Source organism: Bombus pyrosoma, linkage group LG14 (genome assembly GCF_014825855.1).
Source record: "Bombus pyrosoma isolate SC7728 linkage group LG14, ASM1482585v1, whole genome shotgun sequence".
NCBI lineage: Eukaryota > Metazoa > Arthropoda > Insecta > Hymenoptera > Apidae > Bombus > Bombus pyrosoma.
In genome coordinates, this window is record NC_057783.1 from 1,185,573 (window position 1) to 1,208,017 (window position 22,445).

General features: G+C 43.2%; 2 protein-coding genes across 15 annotated transcripts in view; one reads left to right on the forward strand and one right to left on the reverse strand.

Annotated features, from left to right (window-relative positions):
- Positions 1-22,445, forward strand: part of LOC122575105 (tyrosine-protein phosphatase Lar) — a 280,224-nt gene that overhangs the window by 84,952 nt on the left and 172,827 nt on the right. For all 14 annotated transcript variants that reach the window (XM_043743571.1, XM_043743579.1, XM_043743580.1 and 11 more), the window contains one exon: positions 20,038-20,176. In XM_043743571.1, coding sequence (XP_043599506.1) covers positions 20,038-20,176 — 139 coding nt within the window. The remainder of the gene's footprint in view (positions 1-20,037; positions 20,177-22,445) is intronic.
- LOC122575118 lies at positions 1,721-17,471 on the reverse strand. The gene is made up of 3 exons (XM_043743642.1): positions 17,169-17,471; positions 15,964-16,145; positions 1,721-2,010 (listed from the first exon to the last, which is right to left on the reverse strand). Exons 2-3 carry the CDS (start codon positions 16,043-16,045, stop codon positions 1,784-1,786), a joined length of 309 nt encoding a protein of 102 aa, XP_043599577.1. The 5' UTR covers positions 16,046-16,145; positions 17,169-17,471; the 3' UTR covers positions 1,721-1,783.

Sequence of the window (22,445 nt, forward strand, 5' to 3'; positions counted from 1 at the left end):
GACGTTTCTCATTATCGTCGTACTATTTCGTTGAATATATATATATATCTCTCTCTCTCTCTCTCTTTCTTCCCTGTTTTATCTGCTAAAGAACGCAATGACCGAATGCGAGATCGAATAATTCTATTAAAAATCGTTAATAGCTTAACGATAATTTCTACTGCGAGGCGATCTATACGTAGTTGTCTACGTATATGTTCGTTAATGAATCGACGAATTGCATTTTTAACACAGAGGAATTTTATGAAAGATTCAAATGCATAAAAATTTCGTTTTACACGTTTCAGTAGTCTCGCGCTATAATTTTACAACGAAGTACTTTATAACGTAATATTTTACAACGTTTGATTCTTTTTTCCACTCTGCTGTCCAATACGAATTATTTATTGTTAATTTATTCCTACATTATCTAGTAAAATATTTTATTATATATTGGAATATATAATGCAATATCTTCCAATGATTGAAACGTAAGTTGTAAATACAAGGAGAACGTAGGATTACAGGATCACATAATACGCTAAGAGTTTATTAGGCGCCCTGCTGCGATCTTTATTAGTCTTCTCTATTTCCTTCATAAACGTAGCTGTGCGTGCACCGATATTTGAATTTGTGCACTATACGTATAGCTCGACGGGAACCCGCAGCGTACATCAAAGTTCAGACACCTAAAGCGTGTTCATTTCTCACTATGGAAGTTTGCGTCCGTGACAAGAAGAGCCATGGGTTCATTGTTAATCGCACGAATATGAGCCGAAGGATTTTGTTTCGAGCCTTCAAATACGTAGAACGCTTTTATTTAATAAAAAATATTTTCTTGTTAAAAATCTCGTAATTTTACTCGGTTAACGCACGCGATCGTACAAAAGAGAGACAAACGTTATATTATCGTGATACATTAACGTGATATTTCCTACTCAGATTATACCGAGATGGTCTCGTGAGATCTGAAAGTTTTGATGTTATGCCTTACGGTACAATAAGGGAAACTGTAAGACACGAAGCTACTATTTTGGTTTATAAGTAGACTATGGGTGCACAGAGAATAGGTAAAAGCGAGGCCATTACTAAATCATGATGCTTTTATCCAACATCTTCGTCACTTGTGCGTTTCGGTTCTATTTCCCTTCTATTTGCTTCCTTCGCGCGTTCTTAGAGCCTCGCCGCTGTTATCCAGTAGCGAAGAAGTGGAAAAAGAGAAGAAAGGTGATAGCCGTGTATTCCTAGTCCTTCGAGGCAGCTTCTTTCTCCTAGCATTCTTCTTTGCGTTTTCCTTTTCTCGTGTATCGAGTTTCGTAGTATGTGCCACGCCGTAGACGCGTTTACGTTCAATGTATCGATATCAGTTGCTGGTAGAATGAGGCGAGAGGGCAAAGAGGCCACCTCTATCTTTAGAATCAGGTCAGAGTGGATTGCAAAATTGAAATTGTTTGGCGCCGCGACGTTCTCGATTAGCTTCCAGTTAATCTAACTTTTATGCTTTCACGATCAATAAGAATTTCCCGAACATCAGTATAATTCTTAATTTCGTTGATATATAAAATTTGGCGTGAACCTCGTTAACGGATAAGCAAAACCGCCATCTTAATGGAAATATTTTATTGCCAAATATCAATGGAGTAATAAATAGAAGATATAGCGAGTGCTCTAGCGAAAGTACATAGTTTGAAATGCGAATGATTCGGTAGCCTGGTTCAATTATTCGGTTTAAAGCACGAAAAGTAAGTTAGACACGGTATAAAATCCTGTGGGAGCGTAGCTCGGATAATGGCTCCGTGGTAGTTTAGAGAAAAGCGATGGAAACTGCGAAAGTATGTTTTTCTTTTATTTCCGTTACGACGCGGTGACAGTGCAGCGGCAAAATAGCCGCCTTCGGCAATCGCACGATAAACACTAGCCCATTCTTCCTTCTCTTATCTCTTTCTTTTCTTCTGTTCCTTGCCTTCGTTTTTCCTTGTTCATTTGGCTTCTCCGCTAACGGAAGACCGGACAAAGTTGCAGTTTTTGTGCCTGAAAGTACAGGATTCGAACAATAATGATTGAAATATTTGTTATTCCGTTTCGAATGTACATTTCATCGATGGTAAATTAGAATTGCAAGGAAATTGGCTGGTATAATCAACAGAGGGGAAGAATTTGATGCATATTTCTAATTGATCGTGGAAACTTTTATTAAGGTTTTCCTGTAAAGAAATTAAAAAAGTTCCCATTTATGAAAGTCCCCGTTTCGATTTCATTATTGCGTTGGTCTTTCGCGATATTTGTTGTCGGAGGTATTCGCACCGACACAGAATTTTTCAATGTGCCCGCCCTTTAGAAATTTTTATTAAACACCTAGGTCTCTCCATAGCAGAATCACTCAGACATTCCTCTCTTCTTGAAGTTCTCGAGTTTCGAGCTGTTCCTTATAGTCCTTTCATCGGAAAGCGCCCTCGCTGTCCTTACTCCGTAACTATCTCTTCCAGGAACAATATTCCTATTCTTTAAAGCAACGCGATGTCGGGTTGCTCGCTATCTCTAAACTCTCTCCCGTCAAACAATCAAACCAATAACCGATGGCTACGTGACTTTGATCACCAGCAATCGTTGGGCATCTGCAGAATCTCAGCCGCGCTTCCACCGACTACACGTGGCCTAAATTTCTACCAGGAACTGTCTTGAAAGTAGAATAATAAAACTCAGTTGCAGCTTCGCGATCCTGAAAGATGTGTAGTCGCTAAGAAACCCGTTTGTCTTTCAAATTCTTGCCTTATTCTTAGAAAATCTCGGTAACTTGTTAAATCTTGGTAAAACAAATCTCAGTTATCTGTTTCCATTCTCTTCTTTTCGCTATATCAAGATCGCTACAATCGAAATTGATTTGATTCGATTTTAATTGAAAGCTCTATCGAGTGGCAAAGTATGTGTCGAATATTGTGGCAGGGAAACTGGAGAAGCGACCGTATACTCGTATCTGTTAGTGGTAAATCTAAATATTTCAAAATACCAAGCTCGAATCTACATGGAGAAGATCGAACAAAGGAGCTATCGTTTAAATTTAGTTGTAAAAAATGTAAAAAATCATAGGGATCGAGAGGAAGCTTCGAGTAGCTTTTGTGCACTTATATTTTCTAGGTGGTAAGGCTTTATGGCAACAGCCATCATAAAATGGATACAAAGAGACTATATTGCCTCTGGTATGAGACTAGGGAAGCCAGGGCGGAGACGTGAATCTGCATATGGAACGCGCATTAAGTAGTTTCTTCAGCGTTTAATTTAATACCGTGGCCACAATGGGCGAGACTGCAACGACGAAACGTCCGACGTCTCCCTTGTATGAACGTAGGTTTATATGTCTTGCAGTTTCGGCATCTCAATGTTCCTTATACTGTAAACTAGCACGATATACGATATCCCACTATCTTTAAGATTTTGATTGTTCCGAAACAACGTTAGCTTTCACGTTGATACGACACGATACAGAAAGTACTATTATTCCGAGTTTGTTGCAGGATTTGTGTGTCTTACGTTGTCATTGGATTTTTCCTGGACTTTTTGACCGCACATTTTTTCATAAAAAGTCTTAAAAAAAAAACAGAAAAACAAACACGCGGAAGCATAAAATGATGAAGGACGCAAAAAGAGGCTCGACGAGTTCCTATTTATTGTTTCTTTACCTTCGTTTCTTTTTGTCGTTCTTTCTATCTTCTCTTCATTACGTACGTCTTGTACGTATAATCACTACATTTATTTGCTCCTAAAGTTTACAGATTTGCGTTTCTGTACAATCACTTCGATCACGATCACTTAGAAAGGCCGAGGCTGGCTAGCAGATTGAAGATGATGAGAAAAACTGCTCAGAGTTATAATTATCGAAACATAGGACGATCCTAATTTCTTTAAATTTCTCTAACATCAGTGAGTTCTACTCTGCTAACGTATAGGAAAAATGGAAATGGTTGTTAATAGAAAAACCCATTTTGAAAGGGTTAAATCGCCGTCCAACAGTTAGGTTGCAGGCGTTTATCGTTCATAGGTACAGGTGCTTCGATGTTATGGTACTTTGTTAAGGCGTAAGATTCGCTTGGAAAATCGACGAGAAATGGCTGGAGAAATAAGCAAAGACAGATGTGAAAAGACATTCGTAACGGGAACGATGGGTTAGTCGGTCGTCGAAACAAGGGACTGTCTCGCGCAAACGATTGTGACGCAAAAGGAAAACTCATTTCGAAGAAAAGAGAAGCGAAGAACTGAAGAAAAGAGGGAACTCAAGGACAAAGGAGAAAAAGAAGACACAGGCTGGCAGACAGAAGGTAGCAGAGAGCAGGCTAGCTTCATTTCTTCGTAACTCGGCGCGACAGTTGAGAGAAAAATTGGTTCTACCCTTGGTCGGGTCAGGAAGGTGCGAAGGATTCGAGCAAGGGGCCGCTGTCCGGAATAGCAAGGGTTGGGTACATCCTCTAATATCTTATGATTTAGTGTTGGATGCAACGACGTAGCTTAAACGCCAGCGTTATACGATGCTACAAGCCGATACTGCTGCGAAATTAAAGTTGCGTGGGTGGCTGGTTGACTCGTTTTTTAAGGAGTTTGTATCTTTTTTCTTCTCCGTATGTTTCTCGTTTCTCTCTCTCTCTCTCTCTCTCTCTCTCTGGAAATATTTTCCTCGAATTACTCGTGTCTTATCGTAAGAAATTTCCTAGTTTTCGTCGAATTTACGTCTAAACGCGTGCACGTTTTCTTCTGGAAGAAGATGTTTTCTCTCGTTGTTCGTCGTAAGTAGATGCATCGAACTCGCTATAAATTACGGCGGGTGTATTTCGTTGAAAATTCGTTAGGTCGGACGTTAACTAAGCGAGTAGGATAAGCTGACGGCATTGGTTCTCTTAGTTGGAAGGGGAGGACGGACTATCTAAAAAAAAGGACGGGTGGGGCCGTTTGTCAGTTGGCGCGCGTCCATTAGGGGTGAAAAATCGAGTAGCAGCACGGCCATAAACAAACAAAATTATACGAGCCGACGGTTTCTCCACTAGTTCAGAGTTCATACGTGTCGCGTCATGTTTTTCGCAGCATGAATTTTTCTCTGTGCCGTACGATACGTTCGATTCTTGTAGATCCGCTTGAAATATTAGTATCGAAAGTACAACAAACCAGTACATCCAATTAGCTGAGATTCAAAATGTAAGTCGATATACATACTTCTAAAAGAAGGTATAACGAAGTGACGCAAGGGGGAAAAGGAGGCTTTGATCTTCGACGTTTGCTCTTTTCTTTACATACAAGAAACCTTTTGAAACGTTTCTTGTCGACATTCCGAAGAACTAATTGGAATTAAAACAGCGTTAGTAATGATAATCTGCAGGAACAGATAGCGAGAAATTCCAGCCAGAATATGAATATTACTAATTAATTTTGCTTTGTAATTTAGATAATTGTAATTTGTTGTTGCGCGAGTAACACGAATTTTACTAATTTACGCAACTTTTAGCAATATGAAATTTAATCTGAAATTCCACAATTCCATGTGGCTTTTGTTCGAAAATATCACCGTTATTTTTCTTCTGTCCGCGATATTCGATGGTTTGATTCGGAAACAGTCGTTTCAACATTTTCTTTATCCACGGATTTCCTGGTTAGGAAAAGTGAACGTTAGGATCGAAACGCGTTGGACTGGCAGGAACGTTGTTGCAAAAATTAGCATGTTTAGATACCTACCAGCGGTAGTCGGTGCTGCTGAATTGATATTCGTATCTTGATCTATTTCGATAATCGATACACACACCATATACGTGTGTAACGATTGGAAAATGTAGAGAGGCCGAAACACGTAGCTAAACTTCGAACCGATCTTATTTACTAATTACACGATCTTCGTGAAATTATAAACGATAATCGAATCGTGTTAAAATTCGATGTAACCGAAAACAACGCTTGTTTTGCCGCTTACGTTTCATTTTGATTTGGCCGTTCGATCGATCAGTTTGTAGGGAAATTTATGGCGCAGTAAACGCAAACGAGAATAGATGAGGCCGCAAAGCCCGCGTTTCAGTTTTCATCTGCGGGAAACGTTGGTGTATAGGTAGCTACATTATCAGGATATATCTTGAACGACGGAATGTAAACGAACATATGGCGAGAAAATAATAAAATGGAAAGGGAGACGAAGACGATCGACAAGTACTGAAAGTTATCGGAGATAATCCTGCGAGAAGATGGAAATTTCGAAGACAGAATCTTTGATTCGTCCAATATAAGCGACGGTCTACCGTCGGCAATCAAAAAAGGATCGTATAACCTTGGAAGATCGAGGTTCTGAAGAATCATGTTCCTCCATCCAGACTTTAAGTTACGGCTTAGATACGAAAGGCGGTCCGTGCTAGGCGCTGGGATTGATTGTGGCTATGAGCGCGTGATTTATCTTTCTCGCTTCTCTTTTAGAACCGTCCCCGTCTTCTTTCCTGTCTCGATTTTTCTCCCTTCCTTTTTTCCATTTTGTATTGTGCAAATCGTTCAAAATTCTTCTCAGCGACAGATATGGTTTCAATGTTTTACCCTGTGCAAAGAGGGAACGGAGGTATACCGAACGCTACTAAAAACGAACGTTTCGTTAAGAAAGTTATAAAATTTAAGTTACTGCTGCGCGAACGACTTCTCTTCTTTTATGCAGACACTTTGCTTCCATTTAATTAACCGCAGATCTTAAATCACGTTCAGATATTAAGAGCTCAGCACCCCTAACGTTCGAGGAGCCAAGTAATTTTCTTCGTTCTTTCACGCCGATTCTCAGCTTCTGTAAAACACAGCAGTTTCCAGGAAAAGCAGCGATCGTTACATCGCATCGCCTCGAAAGAAGTCGCTTTTAGCTCGGCCAAATTTATAGCCGCCAGTAGAATGGATCGGCATTTGTCAGACACCGAGCGTGGAACGAAGTTGCCATCGAAACAGAAAGCCGAGATATTAAAATGTCTCTGAAGGTGGTGAAAATCAATGTTTCCGATTACCTGTAGTCAGGCCGAGGCTAACACGTATAAGTTAGCTACCGTGCAACAGGCAGTCATGACACACATAAATCCCAACTAGACGGCAAGTAGCACACCTGATTTCCGGCGCGACGTGTCAGCTTTTCCAAAGACTCTAACACGTATAGCGTAGGTTAAGATGCAACGGAAGCAAACTCGACTTTTATTCCAAGAATAGCGTGACCAAAAGAAAATATACGATATTAGACGTTTTCCTGATCAATCGGATATCTTGGATAAGAATCAACTTATAAGCACACTGGCTAAATATCGTTCTTTGTCATCTAAGGTTGTGTCGAGGCAATCAGGTGGCAGCAGAGAAGAGTACGAAGTTAGAGGGGAAGAGAAAGAAAGGTAGTCGGAGAACATTTTTGTAGATTCTCCCAGCTCCGAAAGTATTGGCCGACAATGACGGTCGGTCTCGTTCACGATACCGTCAAAACTTTCTACCTTGAAGCTCGACAAAGTGTTGACCGAGCTGCTGCCCCTTTTCCCAACATTCCCTTTACTTTTCGATGGACTATACTTCACCAGCAGCCTCTGTCTCGATGTAACTTATATTTAATTACTGTCGGTAATATATTAGATTTAAAGAGTTTTCTCGTAAAATATCGCAACATTAAGAAAACCTCGACGCTTCCACCGAGACCAGGCGGCCGAAGAAAATGATTTAGCTTTCATGAATTCTTTAAGGCTACCGGCACGACTAGAAAGTCTCCAACTACAGTCACTGTATTCCGCACCCTTCTCTCTTTTCTTCTCACCTCTCGTTCTCGTTTTTTCCATCTTTATCATTGCCTCGACAGAGGCTTACAGCTATAGTCTCTTAAATTCACGCGATCATTTCCACCCTCGACGGGTATGTTTTTCCGCTGCCTTCATCGAGTAATTAATAAAGCTTCTAAAATATATTGCAATTTTCCCGTGAAATTTTGTAATCTCTTCTTTCTTCGTAAATTGCCGAGGGGCACAGTTTCGTTAATACGTTTAGTTAAACAGTAGTATTCCGACTTACGATCAAAGTGGCGTAAACCCGAGACGTTGTCGTTTCTTCGCCAGGACGGATCTCATATATAACGAACTAGGCAGACAAAATACAATTTACCTGATTTCCGTTTTATCGCCGGATTGTTCACATTTTGAATAGATCGAGATCGGGGTTAGGTTTCGGGAAACGCGACTCGTTTCTTTTGTAAAAACGGTCTCAATGGGATGAGACGTTTGGTTGAATGCGCCAGGGGAAACTGTTATTTTTCGGTCGTTCCAGGCTTTCCTTTCTTCCGTCCATGTTTCCCAGACTCGTTTGCTTCATTAAAACGCAGTCAACGGTCGAAGTAATCAGCTTTTTCGGTTTACGCAAGCGGAGGTGATCCGAACAGAGAAGCACCTTAGTGGTTGGTGGCTTTTCATCGTAACGTATGTAAATCGATGTACGTATTTATCATTGCCGTGTAGCTATAAATGATTTAAATGAGACGGGGCGATGAAAGCATCGCTGGAAACGCCGGTCTTGGACGAACGAACGGTTAATATCTACTATTGTGCCGATTGAAATCGTGGAGAATACGCGTGTCTTTTTATTCCCTCCTTGTTCACGGAAAATTACCATTCAATTTTAATTATTCGTTTTATGGGGAACGTCAAGCGTGAAAATAAAACAACGGGACAAGCAGAGACGTGGAAGACGGAGGAAGAGCGTGACACCTCGTACGATATCTTCGTGATGTACACGAAACGGCACTTAAATCCCGGATCAATGGTCATGTGGGTTAAGCGAAACCACACAGGGATGTACGGTTCGACGATGAAACGAAAAAAGGGGAAGAAAAGAAAAAAAGAAACTTGACAGAGGCCTTCGACTTGCATACGTAGGAAAGATCTGTGAAATGTTATCTGTGTCGGTCGTGCTCTCGTCCTACGGTTTCTTCGATAATTACTTTTCATCGCCATTTCATCTGTAAATTCATTGACAAAAACCGATTTAGATTCCAAAGAACAGAAAACGGCAAAGCTGAGAATTATTTAGTCGACCAACAGGCTTTGACGAAAAGCCTGTTTGTAGTAGATTTCAGAACTGCGATACTCGCCTTTCTAATAACAATAGATACGTTCGACCGTGCCTCACCCGTGTAAGATTTTAATTGCGAAGACTATTCCTCGTTGTTATTCCTGTTTAACGACCACGTTGATGTCTCGCATAATGAGATTCTCCGTTATTCTTTCATGCAGGAGTAAAGCTTCTTCCCTGCTTTACGGTCATTATTATCTTGTCAGTTCCTTTTGCATTTTACTTTTCAAAGTTTTTCTTCGTCTCGTGCAAACACGTGCCTGCATATACATATAGAATAATCGCTTCACGGCGAATTACCGAAATGCCGTGATTAAATTATTTTAGCCGAACGGTTAATGTTAACGAAACTCAATGATAAACTCGATCGGATTGTTCTTTCATTTGTCAGTCTGTGACGGATTTTACGGAGGTGAATTTCATGGTAATCCAAATGGTCAATGTTCGATGAAAAATGCAGAATCGCCGGTGGTTAACGTTCGATGGTACAATTCCATTAGAGTTTCCGCTTGGGATCGGCTGACAATGTCAGGCTGACGTAGGATGCGGGCTGGGACGGAAAACGAACGAGAGAAATAAAAAAAACGCGAAGAAAGAAGTATACGAGAAGAGGAGACGAAGAGGGTGGAGGGGATAAACTCGAAAGAAGAAAGGAATCGAAAAAGAAAGACGTTTCAACTTTCGTTGAAAAGTGTTGAGAAACATCTGGTTCGATCGAATTACGTGCAATGATATCTCGTACGACTGCGAAACGATTTTTCTTGTTATAGTAGAACGAAACTGCGGATAACAACTTTTAAATCACTGTCCGCGATTTAAAATTTGTTGTCTCCCCGTTAGGTATAGTATACTACGGCTATATTGCATGCATAATAGGTTAATGATCGCTTGGCGCGTATACGCGCTTACTTATTGTTTATGCTATGAATAGTTTATTCGCTATCGTTGTTCGTTACCGACCACCAGCTATAACGGGCCTTTGGCGAGGGCCAACAGGATGATTTTATATTTGAAGAGCCGCGATCGTATATCGAACAGAGAAAGCGATCTAAGTATACGAAAAGCATTTTAGCTCGATATCGAGACGAGAGCAATTAAAAATATTTGGTATTGTATGAAACGTTTCGATTTTCACGATATAATACGCAGGTTAGGGGGATGATGATCGTTTTTGGAAAAGGGCTTTCATCGATCTTGCGGAAAGAGCGAACGGTAACAAAATGCATAAATAAAGTGACCTGAAAGCACGGAGTCTGATAGAAATTTTTTTACTCGTATCCGAGTAATGGAAACATATGAAAAAAATGATTTCTGAAAAATTCTCGGAAAACAGTTTGATTGGTATACACAATTACATACTTTTTTGATAAACGGACGTTCAATAACGTTTAACTGGTTTATTTAGTTTACAATATCAGCAGGAAATGGTAGTTTTGAAAACAAACGGATGAAAACGAGCAACTACCAACGCTAACATTGAAATGCATAGTTTCAAAGTGAGATGCCAGACAAAACGAATTACAATTGTACGTATCTGTTTGGTTGCGACTTTGCCGGTACTTTTCTCACTGAGTTCCGATCGTTTTTGTACAAATATCTACATTGTTGATCGTCATTGACGTAAAATTTCCCTAGTACCTTGATTTCCCTCTGTTCCCTCGATTTTCTTTCAACGTCGACAAGACGCATCGAGTTTCTTTCAACATTCCTGGCTTGGTTCAGCCAGGCTGCGAGAAGAATAGCTACGAGAAGCATAAGATTCAGATACTACGTCGACGTTCTCGAGATGACTCGAAGGAAAGGAAATATCAAGATTATAACGAAAGAAGGAGTAAGGAAGAAGGAAGAAGGAAGAAGGAAGAAGGGAGGAAGAAGTCTGGTAGAAATGATTGCACGTTGTGTAGCAAGGAGAAGAAGAAGAAGAAGGCGGCTGAGTTGCGTCGCGATTCGTTGCAGTCGTTGTTGTCTGTATTTTCGAGGCACTAACGGTGGATACGAGGGGCCTTCAAAAACTTTTAATTAATACGGATGACGAGTACACAAAGCCTCAACCGAGCAAAGAATTTCAGAACAAAGAAAAGGGAAGAGTATTGTTGTCGGGTCTTGTTACGAGTGACACGTCGAGACGAGAGAACGAGATGAAGGCGAGATAGGAAGGGTGGCGCGAGCAAAGATAAAAAGCGTAAGTGGAAAGGAAACGAGGAATAACGCGTAAAAACGGGGAAAGAGCTTGCATTTCAGTATCATCCACTTCCCTTTACTTCCACTTCTGTATTTCGTCCTTTCACAGCGGAAGGAAGCGCGTAAACAAGAGAAATGCACGCGCGCTTGCCATTTTACGCGCTTTTATACACTACGGTTCATAGAGCTGCGGACTTTTTCGCCAACGATACGCGATCGTCACGATTAATCGAATGCGTTTTCCTTGAATCAACGAGGCCAAACGAAACTTTCCATCTGTTGATTTATCGCCGCAATTCTGTAATCGCGGCGTCCATTGGAAACAACGTGCAAGTTAAATACATTCTAGCGCGAGTTATCGAAACACTGGCTTCGCTCTGTTTAATTGTTGTAGTGCTGTTTTAATCGAATAAAGCGATACGGAGATACAAAAAAAAAAAAAAAAGAGATCACCAAATCCATTAGCGAGTATGAAAACGTAATACATATAGCAAAAGTACCGGCGACTGTACGTTTTTTACATTCTGAATTTTAACGAAATGTCCAATTTAACGGTTGTTTCCTGTGAAGCGAATTAAGGATTTCAAACGTTTGATACGAGAGGGACTTGGTTACACGTGCTACGTGCGAACGTACAGACGGATCAAAGTCATTAAATCTTCGCATTACTCAAATATATACCTACGTATAAAAATCGTTTCGTCTCGTTTGCTAAACGTGTTTGGTTTGGGTTGGGTCTTTGCCAAAACAGCAAAACTTTTATACGGTCGATCTTTGAAACTGACGCCAGTTTTTAATTAGTCTTTTCCGTAGCCACGGGAAACCGTCACGGTGCGCTGAAATTTTCATTCCTTTGCGAACTTACTCGTTCCTCGAAACGGTAATGACCGACATAATTGTACTTAATTGTGCAGGAAAGAAATTTAATAAAACGAGACCCTATCGTCTATCGTCCTATCGTTAGCTCGTTCAACGTTTCAACGTTCAAGAAAATTGCGAAATTAACAACGCTTTCATCGCGTCTGTTACTGCTCGATACATAGTCACGCGGACCAATAGTACACACGATCGTCGTGCGATACTTTCGAATGCAACTGGAATTGTTCAAATCTCTCGCTCGCTACCGAGGAAAGAGACTGATTACGTCGAGGATAAAAGACTGGCAGAAGTTCGGCACCGATCTGATTAATGTTGCATCGTACGAACGTTTGCCCCTGTATCGATCTCCATCTAGCGGTAAACGGAAAGCCAAATGAACGAGGAGCCGACGAAAGGGTAGGACTGAGGGATTCGAGTTCGTTTGTTTGTGGATGAAATCGTTTACATGTGTATGTTTGTGCGTACCATGTAGCGCGTTGTAGCGCGTTGTTGCGCGTTGTAGTTGCTGTATTCGAGTATCGACAGCGTTATAGAAACGCTGAAACGAATTAAATGCTTTCGCCGATGCTTCGTGAAATAAAGGGGAGATAGGAGAAAGAAGAGCGTGGATCCAAAGAAGGTTCGGACTAAACGACAACTTTTACGTGCTCTTTCGTAGCGTTCGTGTAAAATCTGGTATTTCTCGGTCATTTCGTAATTCTCAGAAAATAGGTTAACGACATAATCGTAATGAAACGGTTAACGCGTGTCTCGAAGGTATATCTGACAGACGCTTGATTTGTCTGATCCTGTGCTGCCTGGGCCGACGACCGACGACCGAGTAAGAGGAGGAGAAATGTCTTTCTTTCGTCCGTTCGAAACCATGAAAACTTCAGACTACTTCGGTTCGTTTCGATCTGCCTCGATCCGCATCGCAACGATGGTACGGCGTGGTCCCTTTGCCACTGACAATTGGATTCTCTGCACTACTCTCGTCGAGTTACAGATTTTTCCTTTCCGCGAAAATTTCCTTACAGTCGCCTTTGACAGGAGATATTTCCTCCTTCTACGTACCGTTCCTTCTCTGTCTTTGCCTTCGTTCGTTCGTTCGTTTTCTCGCCCTCGGTCTCGGTCTCGAGGTGCCGCGTTTCTAAGTACCGAGCATGGAAGAAGGAAGATTCGTTACCGAGTATCCACCGTTCCTTGGTTTCAAGCACTTCGCCAAATCAGCTTTTCTTTGAATCACCGTCGATGGAAGAACTTGGCTCAGAGTGGATATTCATTTGCCGTTTACAAAAGTAGTAGCAGGATCGGCGAATCATTTAGGACACATTCACGACTTTCTCGCGTCTCGATTCTTACCGTTACGTCCTTTTTCTCGTCGTAGGTGGTCGATGATCGTCGTACCGCGTGTCGTAGTTTAGATTTCAAAGGTAATTGGCGTCGATCGGAAAGACGACGCACCTCTTCGATTACTAGTTACCGATTCAATTAAAGGGCATTCCGCCAATTAAAGCGACTCCGTCGATATAACGACACGGTCACTTTTGAAATCTTTCCCTTGGCCGGGTTCCGTGAATTTCCTTATAGAAGAAACGATTCCGTGCTCGAGCGAGTGTAGATTTTTAACTCGTTTCGTGATCAAGGCCATTAAAGGGGGAAAGAGCGAGCGAGGGTTGGGGGGAAAAGAACGGTCGGTTCTCTCGGCGGGAGTCGAATTTTCACCGTTTTCATATTAGTTCTCGCGGCTACGTGCTTCATTACTGTAAATTTACCGCGTGATAACACTCGAGTGCTCGAAACGTTATCAAGAGCGTAGCGATCTTCGGTTGTGTAACGGCACTTTCGATCGGCAACCGACGAGTCACAAAGCTCTCCTACTCGAAATCTAAACACAAACGGATCGATCGATCCGCTTGCTTATTACGTATTCGTGTTATATTAGTTGCGAATTACGCACTAGAATTACATACAAATAGAGCGTACCTTTGTCGAGAACGAAACTTCTCGTTACATTGGCAAATAAACTGGGCAGAAAATAAATTATCGGTACGCTAAACCAATGGTAGAAGGTTAACGAATTGTTGAAAGGTAAATTATATTTAACCGGAGAAATCGCTAATTGAACACGTTTAATTTACTTTGAAAGAGTGAAACATACGGATTCGACGTTGTGATTTTTTAATTTTCGCACGGAGCCACGGTTTATTGCGTCGCTCGAATCGCATTTCAATTTAACCGCTAGACATTTGTGAAACAGAAATTTGTAGCGAATGCTACGTTATTATTATATCGGATTCAGTTCAAAATACCTAGCCAAGTTTGTTTAATAAATCAACACCGAAGTACATCGATAGCACACGAGACAAATTCACTTTTACCACGGCCAGAGGATGCACCAAGCGCTATATGTATTATATATCAACGTGACGATCAACTAATTATCAAACGCGACCCAAATCGTGTCAACATTAATCGCGGAAGCGGTCCCCGATGCCAAACTAACAGTCTACATAAAACGAACTTGATTTGCAATTTATAAACAACAAAACACACACGCGCACACCTGTGTACGTGTGTGTGCGTGAAACGTTGAATTACACAAATTATTTTATCGCGGACCGCGAATTCGATTTCGTCGGTTTCCGTTTTCGTGACGAACGACGACGATGAAAAATCGGATCGACTGTCTTTCCAATGTTTCGGACGACAGAGGGGACGAATTTCGCTTTTCGAGAGCGCGGCGAGAAGAAAGCAGCGAGAGAAAAAAGGTAGAAATAGCAAAAGAAAGAATAGGCGGAAGGATAGGGACATTTCCGAGAGTAATTTTCCACTGGATGGCGTCAAGAAATGTTTATTCATAAGTTACTAGAACGTGTACGATGTACGATTGTCCCGCGACGTTTTACATGGCCGCCGTTGCCGGCACCACCAGCATCCAGTTTGCCTGTTCACTCTCTCTCTCTCTCTCTCTCTCTCTCTCTCGCCTTCTTTTTTCTTCCTCTCTTTGTACACAGACGCGCAAATGTGCCAACACGTACACGTACGGAAGTTCGAAAAATTCCAGCTACGATGCACGGCATCGTTCTGAAAGTGGATCGAAACCGAAAATTGGAACCTTCCGAAAAGGAATAATAAACGAGAAAGGAAAGGCACCTTTTCGCATTACCGCGTTATTATTACTGCCAGCCCGTAGTTCAGGAGTCGTAGTTCAGTTGCAGTTGCAACGAAATAATATGATCCGTTCGATCCAGTGGCCGACCCTTTGTAGGTGCAGAGAATTACGTTAATCTGGATTATAAATTCGTAATTCCAGATAATCGCATCAGAACGTTGTGACCCGCAACGCAAAAAATAAACATGGAAAATCTCTCGTAAACGTTATCGGATGACGCGCGTAAATATCAGTCGATGCCTTTCGGCAACGTTTTTCACCGTCGAAGAGCATTCCCAACTGAGAACAAAGCTTCGCCTCTTTATACAGTATTTCTGTGACGACCGGCTCGTAAAAACAGCGCAGTCGACGAGTTTAGTTACACAGGATATAAGCAAAGAACGACGTTACGCAGTCGACTCGATACCGGATGATATCCCGCTTCGATCGTTTGCCAGCCGTTTCTTATTTCCTGCAGTACTCGGCCGATCTTTTCGCTTTAATTTAAGTCGTCGACTTGCCTAGTGGCGCACCACGCTACTTCCTGGTTATTCTTATTCCGACCATCATCTTTTGTTCGAGTAAGAGGAAAGAGTAGGCAGATTTTAGAATGGAAGAATAGAAACGGCGCGGTCAGAGATACCGAGGGATTTATCATCGGGTCACGGTGCACTGGCCACGATATTAAATTAAGTTACGCGTACCTTGGAATTTTTTATTATCACCAGGAGCAAAGGAACACGCTTTTCCCTCCGGAGATACGCTACGGTGCTCGTCTTTCTCCATCTTTTCTCCTCGTCCTTTCCCGTTCTTCTCAACGATTCCGTTGCCAAGTTACGTTGACCTGTTTATATCTCTGACTCAAAGTCCGCTGGTTTCTTCCTTCCTATTTTATTTCCACGTGCAATATGGAAAAAATCGAGATTGAGAAGAAAAAAGCGAAGAGAGAGGCGAAAGCGAGTCCGTTTCACGATTTTTACAATCTGAAACGCTGTGTTGTAGAACGTTCGAATTCTCGTATATTTTCGACAAATGTGGTCGGCCGTTTCAGCGTCGAGACAGAAGCCTGAATCGTTGAAATAACGCATTATTGTTTCACCACCGCTAATGGATAAATTATTATTAAGTCATAAACGTCTGATCGTCCAACTGTGGCGGTCTTATCGTCGGCGCGCTCGGCGATTTAATTAGCTTTGTCGCTTCGACCCTCCATTGCGATACTTTTCTCCTCGTCTCCCGTTGCTTACCATGTCGTAAACGATGGTTACGAGAAGATAAAAAAAAAAAAAAGAAAAAGAAAAAGAAACAAAGGCAGTACTTTTACTTGCGGGAGAAATTCGCGGGCTCGGCGATTAGAAGCAAAAGTAATTTCGTCTCGTCTTTGCTTGGAAATTAGTTACGCGGTTCGTTCGGCATGCTCTCGAGTGCGCATCCAATATTCCAGCAGCGAATCGGTGTATGTACTCGGTTAGACGAAGGTGCCTAAGTGTGACGAAAGCGACGACAGCTGACGTTAAAGGAGTGAACTTGCGAAGGTAGCCGAACGAGTACGGGGCTGCACACTCGTAAATTAAGTCGATTATTTTCGCCTTAATATCGTAAATATCGATCGTTTATCCCGAACGATCGGTTGATAGCATCAGATTATTGTCGTGTCATCGATTTCGTTGTTTCAGCTTCGCGTCGTTTAAAACCTCCTATCAAAATCCTGCCATTTGGTTTTATTTCAGTTTCAAATTGACGGAACAAATTCGCGTTTCTCGGCTCGAGGTTGGTTTTTTTTTCGGCAGAAACGATAAAAAAAGAAAGCTTGATCGACACAATTCCTAGCAACGCGTTAATAATCAAGGACAGGAGAAAAGGCGGAAGAGAAAAAAGTGTTCGAAAGTACACACGATTGGCCACTTACCCGGTGGAAAAGAGTATCACGGTGACTGCGAGGGTTTCCTTGTCGAACTGTTTACTTCGGGTAGAAGCTTGCCGTACTCCCAGGGGCCTTGCGAGTTCCACAGTTGAACGACGAAGGGTCCGAGCTTGGCGCCGAAGTAGGAAAAAGAAAGAAACCGGTGGCAAGTTTTGGTCGGTTGGGCCAGGAGCGCAAGCGTCGAAGATCTCGTCGCCGGATGTATCGATATAAGTACTTTCGTCTCGACTCGTAAGTTGTCCGTGCGACGCGCGTATTTTCTCGTTTTCTCGTCGAGCTCAAAGCGGTCCGAATTGCGTAGTCTCTCGGGGTGTTTTGTATTCCGACACCCTCGTGGTTGGGACGAGCAGCACCGTCCCTGGGAGTACCACGCGGACAAACATCGAGCTAGAAACTGCGATACGTCGGCCAGAGTACGGCGACGGCTCACCCCGGACATCCTCTCGCGTGCGGAACGCATGCGTCGCGTTTAAACCAGCGCCGAAACCACCCTCTCTACGCCACTCTTCTCCTTTTCTTCTTTTCTAGTATCCACTCTGCCGTTTTATTCACTTTCTCCCCTTTTCTCAGAATATTTTTCAGAATATCGAGAAACGAATGAATATTCGTTGCGATCGTTGGTCGTTCCAAGCTGCCGAAAGAATTCATTCGGAATTTCTTACGCGTCGTTGAACGGTCGTAGTAGCAAACGCGTAATTCGTTTCCGTGAATATCGTTCGTTCGCATCGGAATTAAAATCGAATTAAAGTTGGATTTCAAAGCGTCGGATTTCTGTCAACATTTTTCTAAAGAGACGGAATATTCAAAGCGATTGAAAATTTGGTCGGCGCGAATTCATAGGCGTTTCGTACTGAGAAGTCGGCGTCAGAGGGGGTATGGCGCTTGCGCATCGTTCGACAGCAGGTCGCGAGGGGGTATCGTCGGGGGGTATGGGGATGAGTCAGTCAAGCCGCAGCGCGCGTTCAGAAAACTACCCTCAACGCGATCTTATAATATCGCAGGCTATTTTGTAATTTAACCTTGAGTTTGCGGCAAGATTCGCACGTGTTCTTCTTCTGCCCCTCCTGCTGCCCTTCTCTCGTTTCGTCGAAACGTCCAAAGTGTTCCTGTGACGAATATCGCGTTGGAATTTGTGACTGACGTTTGGGACGCGCGAATTTCTTCTCGGCATTGAAATTCTACAGAAACGGGTGTAAACAGTTCGCACAAGAATCCAACAGACGCGGAAGCAAGCTATATTAGTCGTGAGAATGGTTCGCGTTGTGCGCGCAATCGCTTTAACTCCAGCCATTTTAAATCGTAAAAATTCTTAGAGGCATATAGTTCTTAGAGGCTGGGGATCAACGAAAGAAGCGAAAAGGAAACAGGGTTGCCGAGGATATGACGCGAATCGAGGGAAAAAGGACACGCGCAAAGGCAGTACCGTTTCCGTAAAGTTTCCCATCGCGTTTCGTGTAGCTGACGATTCCTTGAAATTTGATTCGTCGAAGGTTACGCATTGTCCGTACGATTCGCCGTTTCGTCGAACGATACTCGACGGGTTGAATTTTTGACGAGTCAAAAGTGACAAGCTGGATTAATAAATTTGCCAAATTTTAAGTGTCAAAATGGTACCCGTTGCGCTCGACAAATTGGTACGAGCAAATACAGAAGAGAGTTAGAAGGAAAGGTAGCTAAAAGGTAGGGAAATTTGGTTGGTTAAGATGAAGATGAGCGTGATGAATCGTAAATGGAGCGAAAAGGCAGAGGAGAGATTAGAATCGAACAGCCAAGAGATGTAACACCGAGGAGATACGACTGGAGCAGACGTTTACAGATTTAATAAAGTTTAAAGAAAAGCTGCTGGAAGGATCACCTTTCGTGTGGAAAGTGGTGCAAAATATGGAATGGTCGTGGAATCATCGAAAGAAAGAGTACAGGTAATCGTTTGGAGGTAGTTGAAATTAGAGGAAAAAGGAAAAGGGAATGTTGAAAGGTTGCGGAAAGAAGCGGAAGGGTAATACGGGAAGAAGACGAATGTTTTCAATCTTCTTCCTCGCCTATCACGGTATACACCTTATTAGTGTCGGTGGTTGGAATCACTGTGGAAATAACGAGAGGCAGAAGTAGAATTCGTCGTAAAGCGGAGAAGCGGAGAAACGATGGCAGGAAACAGAAAAGAAGTGCGTTGATCCCCGGGGAAATACATCGACAGGCTACTTTTTGGAAACGAGCTCGGCATCGTCGTCTTTGAAATCGATGTTTCTGGGATCGCGAGAGGAAACAGGAAGAAAAATCCATCGTGCGAATCGGAGAATGTGAATAGACGAACGATCCGATGCGATCTCGTCACCAGTCGACGAACAAGTGTACGATCGTTAACGATGCTCGTGAAAAACTCGTCGCTTTTTTCTTTGGCCGTGTGTGAGCGTGCTCGCGAGATTCGCATTTCTACGTAGGATAGAGAACGCCGTGCCGGTAGTAAATGGCGCGTGTCGATAGTTACGTTCGATTTTCGCTGAATAAGCGTTTCCGTTTCCCTTGTCCGTACTTGTCTGTCACCTACGAACGAAGCACCAATAAATAGTATTTTTTTACGCGTTACGCCAGCAAGCTGAAACGCCCACGAGTGATTCGTGAGCAACGGAATACCCATCCATCGCGAATTCTTAGGCGATCCTATATAAACGTGCAGCTCGAGAACGAACTTTTCCCGTTCCTGTTTCGTTGTTGTTCTAATCAACAGCTTATCGTGGAGCAACACGCTCGGAAGAGCCGCGGATCCAAATCGTCGTCTTCGGCCTACCGAAGATATTATCCAGCGCAGCGGTGTGAAGGTGGTATGTTATGACGAGCGTGATTTGTTTTTTCATAGGTGGAACGCTGCAACGGTGGTATTAAGTGTGCAGTGATCACGGGAGACCGAGGGAAGACGGGAAAGAGGGTGGTCAATATGACTCCTATCTTCCTCGTCCTGTTGGTGGCTATCGACCCGATTATTGCGCAGAATGGTGGTGAGTAATCGACCAGAGAAATCCACTTCTTTTCAGAGACTTTCGTGGACATTGCCGTGAACATTGTTTCCAATTATCCACCGAGTGTTTCATTCTTCGTGTAATGATATTGTGCCCGATGTTTGTGAAGAACTCTGAACAAGAGTCGTGCACGCGTTGCACGTGCAAATCCGTGAAAAACCGTGCAAAACCGTGCAAAACCGTGCATCCGTTAGCAGCGATTGGCAGCGATCTGAATGCCTTTCGACGCGTACAATCGACGTTCGTACGACCCGCGTCCTTCAAGCTTCGATATTTTAAACTCTGAACGATAACGACTTGACTCGATGCGTTTGATCGCGTTAATTGATATTAAAAACGTTGTAACGCGATACGCGTTCTGTCGTTGCACGTAAAACGAGAGTGATGAATTTTTCGTCGCGCGTTCGTGAAAGGGGACAAGAAAAAAGTAAAAGTGTGCGCGTTAGTGCGACGTGCCTTTGTTCGAGGTTTGCGAGCTCGAACATCAACGACTGTTTGGTTGGGCCAGATTTGTAAACTAACCCGGTATGAATGACGACGGTACACGTACGTAAAGCAAGAAGAGGATCACGTAATGGTTAAACGGCTACGACTCCCCGGTCGCGTTTAAAAAACTCGAGCGTCCCTCGAAACAGCGAGTAATTATGCGCGCTCTGAGCTTCGTCGCGGTCAAATAACGAGCGTGTTCGTACGACGCGACGAAACGCAGGTCGCAGTGGTGTATGTGTACGCGGGTTGGCAAACATAAACGTTTCCGATGCGTTTAGTTTTAGTGCGCGACGAATTGGCGCATGGTCGACCATATGCCGTTAAGTTCCGAATTTGCTAACGGTTGCGTTTCAAGCGGCTCGTAAAAGCCACGCGTATATATCGCGTCTCGCATCGTCAAATTCGGCTATCGGTCGTCGAAAACGCACGATCCTAGCCGGGAAACAATGTCGGGTAGCGCGTGATCGCATTGGACCAAAAGGAGCGTCGAAGAGACCGATTTGCAGCGGCGTAAAATCGTTGCACCGAACGCAAGGGAAGCAACGAAGCGTTTTACGGACTTTAAGACTGCTTACTACTAAATTCGACGTACAGACCATGGTGAACGCCTCGTGGGCCCACCTGTTCTGTCACATCGCGCACACTTTGTCCGAGTACTGCGATCGTTCTCTTTCTAGCAACGAGTTGCCGACGAGTCGAATTTCGATTCGATGATAAATCGCGTGCGACCATTGACTCGAGTTGCATGGTAATCGCGCTCATTACACGGTAATCCGTCGCCTCGATACCCGCTAATTCAGCCGCGCTTTATGCTGACTCCGAAATGACGATGACATATCCCTTGTATTTCAGGCAATTAATTACGTCGTAATCTCTGATTTTGACTCGGATCGGCTAATGCGAATTTCGTTCGCCAGAAGTTCAACCGCCGATGATATGTACGCGACTCAAAGCGAGATACTGTGTGACACAATGTGAGAATTTCAGAACGAGAGGTAAAAATTGCACGAACGGGGATGAACTTTAGGTGCGTTATACGCGTGATTCGAAACTCCATTCATTATCTCCAACGGGCATCTTTTATCTTCGAATCGACGCGTTTCGTGGGTCGCGCTAAAGGAAAACGATCCGTTGTTAGCAATGTATCAATTCCTCGTTTTAATTCGTTGGTGTCGCTGTACTCGATAATCCGCTTCTATGTATCGGCCCGCAAACGGAAAGTTGCCACTTTTTTAGACGACGGTCAAAGAAGGCGCTCGATAGAGACGGCGACCGCAAAAAGAACTTGTGAAAAGGGACGTGGAGGACGAGCGAAATCCATAGTTAATGCAGATTCGTCCTGTCTGTCCTGTCTGCATCGTGGAAAGGGAAATAGCCCAGGTCGTGCACGAAGATTTCCTAGGAGGTTCGTTTGCTGTCGTGCGTTCGCGAAAAATCATCCTCGAGAATAGAGGGAGCGAAAGCTCTGCCACTGGATGCGAATCCATGTTTATCCATCTATTTAGCCTTTTTTCCCCCGTCACTCGGACCCTTTTACCTCGCCCCGTTTCTCTACGTTCGTTCAACCTGGCTCGTACCTTTGCTCCTGTCACTTTCCAAAAGAATCAACGGTCATCTCGGCTATCGTCCGAACTCGTACGTCGTCGATCACGCGGTAACGCGGTTGAATATCGTGGAATCGAAGGATCGTACGTGTTTCGTTTCCTTTACGCCACCGCCATTCTCTGGCCAACGTAACGACGAGTCGCCGTTAGCTTCG

Coding starts and splice junctions, on each gene's coding strand:
- LOC122575118 (XM_043743642.1), bottom strand. CDS start 16,045: ATGGAGAAAGACGAGCACCGTAGCGTATCTCCGGAGGGAAAAGCGTGT. Junction 2,011..15,963: donor TGATAATAAAAAATTCCAAG/GTACGCGTAACT, acceptor CTGTACTTTCAG/GCACAAAAACTGCAACTTTG.